Below are 9385 nucleotides of genomic sequence, written 5' to 3' on the forward strand. Positions count from 1 at the left end.
ATCAAAATTACCACACAGGGTGAAGTTAGCGGGCAGACGGAAGAGAGAGCAACCAAACACCGGGCATATTGAGCGGACAGAAGAGAGAAAGCAGACGCAGACAGAGTGAGAGGGCAGAAGAGAGCCAGGCGAGTGAATCGGAGGGATGGGAAAAGACACAGATAAGCGGCATGGCGGAAGGGAAGAAGTTGGTGTATGTGTGCCAAAAGAAAGAAGAGAGAGGTGCTTGAATAAATTTTTAGGTTATTTACTTTTGTAAATAAGGTTCACCCTAGTATGAAATTTAAAAAGGTTCAATATTACCCCTAGTATGTCCTGTATGAAATTTATTTTCAATGATATTATAAAATAAAAATAACGGTTAGATAGAATAAAATGAATTTTAATAATGAGTAATATTTAAAATTAATAATTTTATTTAGGGATCCCATGGGGATTTACAAGAAATCAGAAAGAACACATCAAATTATCAAGTAATATTTCAATATAAACGATCGAACACAATGATATTTCCCTTTAATAATTAAACAAGATATACACTTCCATTTTCCTCTCTGATTTACAGCTTTCATTCCTTCTTACTGCACATTTATCCATTAAGGCTAACATTAACCACTTGTATCTAATTTTTTACGGATCTCGACTTGACTTGTCTGCTTCTTTTCGACTACTAGCTCCAAGCATAGACTGTTGATAGTTTAACAAAAATATCCAAAGTTAATAGTTCAAACTTGTTGTCTGTGTAACAAGTTATGCATAATGCATATATCACGAAATAATTATTGGTTAGATTCCTCCAAATCTACTAAAGGATATTTGGACTTTACCATATTAAGCAATCGAAGTGCAGCAGGACGGGTGAATTTTCTTGCAAAAAGGAAGCATGTAGACGGTTTCCCTTTACTGCTGCACCACTCTCTTCGATATTCAGTCTGGTAATAGATATTGTCAATGTCCTAAAAAATAAACTAAAACTACTCACCATCCATTTGATACGAATAATCTCAAAAAGTAAATAAAAAAAATACAAAGCACAGAATTTGCATTCATACACTTCAAAGTAGCCTTCGACCAACAATGGAAAACTTAAGTGACTTTTTTTTCTAATGCCTGGTATAAAAAGGGCGGCCCGGTGCACTACGCGTCCCCGCTGAGCGAGAGTCCGGGGAGGGGTCCCACCACAAGGGTGTACTGGGGCAAGCCTTCCCCTGCCAATTTATTTGGCAAGAGGCCGCTTCTAAGACTCGAACCAACGTTTACCGTTGCGCCAAGAGAAGAATGCTGGACTAACCCATATAACTGAAGGATTTATAATATAGTTATTCTGAAATATGATACCAGCAAAGCCCATTTTGTACTTTATTTTTTTAATGAAGAAATCACAACACAAACATGATGTTATAATATAAAAAGAACAAGAGGAGAAGGTTGTTCAAAGTTCCCTTGAAATTGAATGAAGATATTAATACCAAATTAGAATTGAGATGACACGCGACACCTATGGTATCGCATCATGCTGCCAGTGGTTGATGTAGATGGCAATGATACTACAAACATGGCATGCATATGTGAGAAAACCAACTAATCCAATTCAATTAAATAAGCATACCAAAAAGAATAAAGTTGGGTTCCTGATTAGAGAGAATCATCAGGACTTGCTTTTACTCGTTAAATCTATGGGAGATATTCTTATGCCAAGGACTTCAACTGCTATCCAGGATAATCACGTAGAGGTGCAAAACTAGCCTAAGCATTGGTATATTAGCGAAGTTACTGAATAACAATTTTCCAGTGGCTTAAAAGAGGGAAAATAGAAGCATCTATTTCTCAAGCCATGGACAAAAACATAGAATAGTAATTACTTGTACAACAAAAAGACTTGCTAATACCTTTATAGATTTTAAAAGCATGGGAGTAGCATCAGAGAATTTATATGTAACAGGATGCCATCCGCGGCGTTCACGGACTTTAGTGGATGAAACATCCCATGAACTATGGGTCAATGACCTTCGTGTAATTTCTCCTTCAAGGCCTTCTTGCTGCATTATGATGAAAAAATTTAAAAGGTTATTCATCAACCTTTACAATTTCCAATATCTACTTCTGGTGGTTATTCTTTGGGTAAATAATTTATTAGTCCCTTCCTTTTTACCTAATACACTGTTTAGTCCCCCTATTTTGAAAAACACGTTATAAGATTCCTATCTTTTGTCAATATTAACCATTTGGTCCTTCTGTTTATTTTTTTTTTAGATTTTTAACTGTTATATTTGACATAAACAGACAGAAAACAACAGAGTAACATGGCCATTTTATATCTACAATGGCTGTCTTGAAAGCTATGATATGTTCGGTTAAAAATCTAAAAAAACTAGACAGAAGGACCAAATGGTTAATATTAACAAAAGATAGGGACCTTATTATGTGTTTTTCAAAATAAGGGGACTAAACGGTGTATTAGGTAAAAAGACAGGGACTAATAAATTATTTACCCTTATTCTTTTGATTTCCTAACTGCAGAGAATTAAACATGACAAACATAACACTGCCCCAACAGCAGACTATGACTTATGGCCCATATGTTGCATGCAATTGACACTTGAGTTCTGAAAGTAGGTTCTCTACAAAACAAGTTTACCAAGTTTGCAAGCATAAAGCTTGCTAAAATTATAGAGATCAATTGTTGCTATCTAAATATGGCATTTTAACCCTGTATTGAAGTATTAAAAACTTTAGATCTTACAGAGTTGAGGCTGCCCTTGGCTGATAGATTGATACTACGGCCAAATAAGCAATGAAAGCCATCTTCTAGTATTGAAAAATTAGACATAGATATATATGCAGACAAGAAAATACTAGAGATAAACATAGAGAAAATTAAAGAAATAATTTTGTTTTCAAAGTATTTTCTCTCACATATAGTAATTCACAAGTGGAAGGCCTTCCATCCACCTGTGAGTTTGTCCAAAACCAGTTTATTAGTCCATAAACAGTGCTCAACTCAGATGGATAAGAATGCATCTTACAGCCAATAACGTCTGGACATAATGTTCATCAGGTATGCAATTGTGCTCCTTCGATGGATCTGCTGGCTGTTCATGAGCAGAATATAAGAAGAAAGAAAAATATTGTGACTTCATAACATCTTCCATTTTCAAATCCACTTCAAAAGAAGATGCACTGATCATTCAGAATATATTCATCCCATTTCCAAATCTGCTCTGCCAAATAACAAGAGGACACATAATTTAGTGATGACAGAATTGAAGTTACTTACTAAGGGACGGTCTCGCCAAAACTCAGGAAGCGATTTTCTCTGCATCATCATGACGAATGGACAAATTTCAGTTAATTAAAAATTAAAAATTGCCCAACAACCAAAAGAGCTTGGGAAGATAATTAACTTCCTAAAACTAAAAACTTGTTTACCCACACAAAAACTTCTTGCAAAAAACAGGTTATGTTCTACATCCAATTTCAGCTTTCAATATACTTCCAATCAGTAAAATCCTTGAATGGTGCATTAAAAAATAAAATAAAAAAGAATATAAGTCAAATCATGTTTGCAAAATAACCAGACAAGCTATCCATCAATCATACATACAGTAAAACCTCTATATAGGAATACGTTTGGGACCGGACAATTTGTATAACAATTGGGAGGTTATTCTTATATAGAGTTTGGTACCCAAAAAAAAAAAAAAAAATCAACACTTAAAGTTTATGAAATGGGGTCGCTTGAAATTGGTTTATATACACAATGTACAATAGAATAGATTAATAAAACAAATTAATGTTTAGCATATCAAGTCTACGAGTTTTATTTCCAATACCTAAAGAATTGGAAGAGTTTTGAGTTTAGTTTCCAATACATAAAGAAAAGAGTTTTATGGGAAAATGGTAAGAATTTATAGTTAAAGTTGGAATTTGTGTGCCAACTCATATTTAATCTCAATAATTTTTAAATTTTTTAATAAATTTTGTTTAAATCCTTAATACATATATACATTATTTACATAATTATTCCTATATAGAGGTATAGTTTCTAAAGGTGGGACTTGGATTATGTATAACAATTAACATTTGGGAGGTTATTCTTATTTATAACCGGCCCAAGTTGGGACCGAAATTTTTTATAACAAATTGGAGGTTATTCTTATATAGAGTATTCCTATATAGAGGTTTTACTGTATATCTATCTTCTGATTATAATACGAGAGTAAATTGTGATATCGGGCTATAAGGCCTATTAGACAAAGTTCTGAAAATAATTTTTTCCATAGCAAAAAAAGTCCAGAGAAACCTGCCCTGCAATGCTGTTGGAATGTAAGAAAGACTTTAGTGTCATTCACCACAACCTCAGCGTGCTTTCTTGTCAGAACAACCCACTGAAAGAAGAACAAAAAAAAAAAAAATCAGCTATGTGAAACATGCAACAGCATGTACCACCAAAAGGTTATATCATTTGTGTAGCTTTTCGTTAAGCTTAAGAAGCAGATGCTTAGAAAACAACTCACTACCTGAGACCCTTTCCGCCATTTATCAACAAGAACGACTGGAGCCATTTTTGGATTGTAGCGGCCATCTTTTGTATCAGCAAAACTGCCTCCAGCACACATTACAAAATAAGATTTGAAAGATAAGTTGGCTTATGCACTCCAATTAGACAACTTTAAATGTCTTAAAAAATGGGCGTGGATAAAGCATGTCAATAAGAAACCTACAAGGCTTAATACATCATTTGCCCCCTGAACTTGTCCAAAAAGCTTGATTGGCCCCTGGACTTTCAAAGTGTCCCGATAGCCCCCTCAACTTGCATAAAATGTTCAGTTAACCCCCTGAACTTGGGTAAAATGTAATCAATTAATCACTCGGTTTCAAAAAAGTAAGTTAAATGCAGAAGATGTATTCCATGCATCTTAGAATGTTATTACATAATTCAAAAATAGATTAAAAAAAAGTTATTACTTGCTCAACTATAAAACTTGTCTTCTCTAATATTAGAACCGCATACCCCGATCTTGACCGTTTTACTTTTTTTTAAGACGCGTGCAATACATCTTCCATATTTAACTTACTTTTTTGCAACCGAGTGATTCAATTAATTACATTTGCGCAAGTTTAGGGGGGCTAACTGAATATTTTATGCAACTTGAGGTGGCTATCGGAACACTTTGAAAGTTCAGGGGGCCAATCAAGCTTTTTGGACAAGTTTAGGGGCAAATGATGTATTAAGGCAACCTACAATGACCAACATCTTCATTATTCTATGCTAAATCATTATTATTATAATCATGTAGCCTCAGCACATGATGAAATGGACTAAGCAGTTTAAACAATTATATCAAATAAGAAACTACCTCTAAAAATGTATTAAGATTTTCTTGATCCATGTTCTTTGCTAAAAACTTGCAATAAGGCTAAGTTTTGGATAAAATTCCCCCTCAAACTTGCACACGTGGATAAATAGCCCCAAATGAACAATTTTGGCCAAATTCCACCCCAAACGAAACATTTGGACAAACAGCCCCTTTCACTCGCATATGTATTACATTTTTCATAATCTAACTATCCAAGCATTCTTAATGAAGACATAAACATTAAATCTCTACTCATAAAAAAAGGGCGGGACCATCCTATCCAAAACAGCATAATTAAACAAAACAAAAATTGGACAATGACTTCAACAAAGATTTAGTAAAGAAATGCTTAGATCAGGCAAAGAATTGTCCGAATTTGTGTTCAACTATGTTGTTTTTGGTAAGAAAAACTATTCTTTTATTTAGCATGATTTGATGTAAATATTTTATAAGAACTGTGATACATGCACAAGTCAACGGCTATTTGTGCAAAAGTTCAGGGTGAAATTTTGTCATGCGCTTGGGATGAAATTTGGCCAAAAAAAGATGATGCAGGGGTATTCGTCCAAATGTGTCAAATGTAAGGGGGAGTTTTACTTTTATCCACCAAGTTTAAAATCATATTCCCAACCAGAAATCAACTTCAGATAATAATGAAAAAAATTGTGTCCATCAAATACCCAAAGTTACACAACACTTGTATTGTTGGATCAATCATCTACTTAAATAAAGACAATAAAATATTTACTCAATATTGATCTAGATGGTTGAACAAAAGTTGATATTCCAAATCCTATAGCAAAAGATCAATATAAAAAATTTCTTCATTGAAGTGTGCAAGGGAGATATGGTCCAAAGGGGAGAACATTGACATAGTAGAGAGCCCACTTTTCTAAGGTCTATTTCTGTAGAAACTCTACAAGAAGTCATAGATAAGGACCTTTATGATGTTGTAAGATATATAGTAACTTCATATAATAGTCCATCTTGAATTCAGAAGAGACTTGTGTTGAGAGCCAGTGGCATGCAACATTAAAGTATATTGATGTAGAACAAGATTAAGAGAGCTCATATTGTCATGGTAAGAAAGTATTATATGGCCTAATATTAGAGATGACGCACAATACAAAGGAGCTGTCCAGTAAAAACTAAGTGGCAAAGATTCACAGTGGTTAGTTGCAATACCTAATTATCAAGCAACTCAGTGTTAAAGAATAGCCAGTGAACAACAAAGGAATGGGCTTAACATGGTCAATTGACCTGGTTTAATATATGGTAACTTTTCACAATCAAATATCACAGTTGAAATCTCAGAACTTTATGTCAAAATCAAGCAGCAAAAATTATTTTGGCACAGTGGGATTCATTTAAAACTAAATTGAGTAATTTAGGTTCTTAATGCCCCTCAAGAACATCGACAATAAACAGAGTCAAAACTCACTTCAAGAAATTAATGAAGATTTTGTTAAACTAAGATGGTACACTGTCTGCTATATATTGATCAGTCATATCTTTACTAAATGCTGCAAGACGGTGGTTATGCCATTCTTAACTTTACAACTCCTTTTGCTACATAGAGCTTGAAATTACCAAAAACTAAGTCTTTCATCTCCCACAGAAATGGTTAAGAATTCATGGAGGACTGAGGCTCAAGAATAAAAACATTCAAGAGATCAGCTACAACTTGAATGTCAAATGCATGTTAGTTTAACCTTCTCAGCATAAAGCAGATGCATCTGTTAACACATGGCAACTTACCTGTCTACAAAACTAGTTGCTGTTGACATTATATAGTCATATGTGTAGCTGAAGTTGTACAAAGGTATGCAGCTGAGAAGAGAAAACTCAAATTTTGTTAGGTAGCTAGATTATATGTAATCAAAAACTTCAAGCAAACTAAAGCTCATCCGAACAAAAAATTAGTACCACTTATTTGTTAAGGTGAGAAAATAATATTTAAAAAAAAATACAATGAAATATTGCAATCTCTGACACAGTTGCATGGTATAATATCTAGTAGCTACAATTGCAATCGATTCTTACCTATCTGATAGGAAAACAAAGCGTTCGTTTTGAGGATCTTCTAGTGCATGCCTTAGCAATATTCGCTCAGCCTGAATCATGGTTGCTTCTCCCCAATCTACCTGAAATTAATTGCAGGAATACCACACAAATAAAATAAAAAAGTGTAAGTGTTGTTTAGAATATTTATTAGGTGTTAGTAACTAATTATGCAAAATAAATTGAATACGTTGACTAATGTTAACAATGCAATGAAGTCACATTATAGTTGATATTACTTATGGTACATGTTTCACAAGGACCTATTTTCATGTAATTACATTAAACAAAAACACATATTGACAGACTTGCAAAATGTAGGTTGTCCTAAGGCTTGCATAAGCTTTTTGGAACAGTATAATATTCACATTTGAAATGGCAGATTCAATGGTAGGAAGTGAACCTGTATGCTGTCATTAACTTGTCTATTTAAAAAATAGTGGAATCTTGTTGTTGCCTTACTGAGTATAAAGCCAGGCCTAGAATGAACGTAAACTGAAAATTTAGGTTCCTCGCCCTGAAAACAGCATGAAATTTCATCAATATGAGCCTTACAAAGATACAAGGTTCCAAATTATGTATATATAAAAAAAAAAAAGCTCAAGAAGAACTCAAGGAGAAGAATTATCAGTCTAAGGCGTCTAAAGGAGTAAAATTGGCCTTCTCTCATTTATTGCATGAAATGCAGCAAAAGTTCCCAGGAAATTCTTCTGCTTCCTTTCAGGAAAAGCCATCATACAGAAACAAAGTAAGCTATATGACATCAGTGATGCCAAGAGCATACTGAACCTATAGCTCAACAACCTATTATTCCTAGTTTCTTCATCATACCAATCAAAAGGAAAGTGTTGACCTTTTCTTTGAAGATCATAAATTACTACCCAAGTATATAAAATTTAAGTCACATAAAATATAGTGCAAATTTATTGTATTGATGTTTTACTTGCAGGAAAACAAGGAGAAAATCAAATTAGTCCATTAGGTTCCATTCTATAGTTATAGCGATAACTGTTCAAAAACACCCATGTGATCCGCTTAAAAAAAAAGAACATTCAAATCAAAACTTCAACAGGTCCTAGCCTCTGATGATTGGAAGAAAGTGTTTACTGTTACACTGATTCATTTCGAATAAATAAATTTTGAAAAAAAAAAAGAGAAACCTGCAACCTGGAACTAAATACGCCCTGTAAAACATCAATCACCTACAAAAGTAAATTATAGTAACAGTCGTTTACTCGCTGCCAAAGAAAAGTACCAAATTCATTTTCATGAGAAGAAGAAAGAAAAAAAAAATCAAGATGCTCACTTGCCTTAAGAAATGCATCCCAAACCATGTCTAGAGGGAGCCGATTCCGAGCAATAAACAAAAATGCAATTCTCTGATTGTGGACCGAGTGAGAGTGCAAAGAAGCGAGCTCCAAAATCCGAGTGTATTGAGTTTGCATAAAAATCAAGCTCCCAAAAGAAAACCCTAACAACAAAAAAACAACCAGCAACTTCCTTTTCCATTTTAAGTGAAATTTTTGGTGCAGAACACCCTTTCGCTGCTTCATTTATAAGTATAAGTTTGTATATAAATCCTGCACAATGTCAAATTAGAGAAGAAGATTGGATTAGATCCATAAATACAAAGACGAGAGAACACAAGAAAGAAAGAGCAGAAGACGAAGAAGAGTGGTAGAATTGGCGTGAAGAAGAAACAAGATTAGCGTGAAGAAAGTCACGTGGACCGAGAAACATCTTTTCTTTCTTCTGTCAACAAAAATATCAATTTCAATCCAAACTAAACAATTTATTTCAACAAATTACAAAACTGAATCAATTTGGAAGCTCATTTACCTATTTAAATTCATTCAACAATATGTTACATAACTAACTAGTCCAAAATACTCTTTATTAATAGGGTAAATAATTTATTAATCTCCACCTTTTTACATAACACGTTGTTTAGTTCTCCTATTTTC

At 33.7% G+C, this 9385-nt stretch overlaps 1 protein-coding gene across 3 annotated transcripts; it reads right to left on the reverse strand.

Moving 5' to 3' along the window:
* Positions 1-466: 466 nt before the first annotated feature.
* On the reverse strand, positions 467-9159 carry LOC136232370 (glycosyltransferase BC10). Of its 3 annotated transcripts, XM_066021484.1 has the most exons (12): positions 8732-9157; positions 8589-8623; positions 7884-7938; positions 7404-7504; positions 7119-7190; positions 4521-4602; positions 4308-4388; positions 3278-3316; positions 3027-3092; positions 1890-2039; positions 828-956; positions 467-687 (listed from the first exon to the last, which is right to left on the reverse strand). In XM_066021484.1, the coding sequence occupies exons 1-12, from the start codon at positions 8972-8974 to the stop codon at positions 631-633; spliced, it is 1110 nt and encodes a 369-aa protein (XP_065877556.1). In that variant the 5' UTR covers positions 8975-9157; the 3' UTR covers positions 467-630. The 3 variants fall into 3 exon arrangements, with proteins under 3 accessions (XP_065877556.1, XP_065877557.1, XP_065877555.1); XM_066021485.1 differs by lacking the exon at positions 8589-8623 and having other exon boundaries at positions 828-932; positions 7825-7938; positions 8732-9159; XM_066021483.1 differs by lacking the exon at positions 8589-8623 and having other exon boundaries at positions 7825-7938; positions 8732-9156.
* Positions 9160-9385: the final 226 nt, after the last annotated feature.

This window comes from Euphorbia lathyris, chromosome 6 (genome assembly GCF_963576675.1).
Source record: "Euphorbia lathyris chromosome 6, ddEupLath1.1, whole genome shotgun sequence".
Lineage (NCBI taxonomy): Eukaryota > Viridiplantae > Streptophyta > Magnoliopsida > Malpighiales > Euphorbiaceae > Euphorbia > Euphorbia lathyris.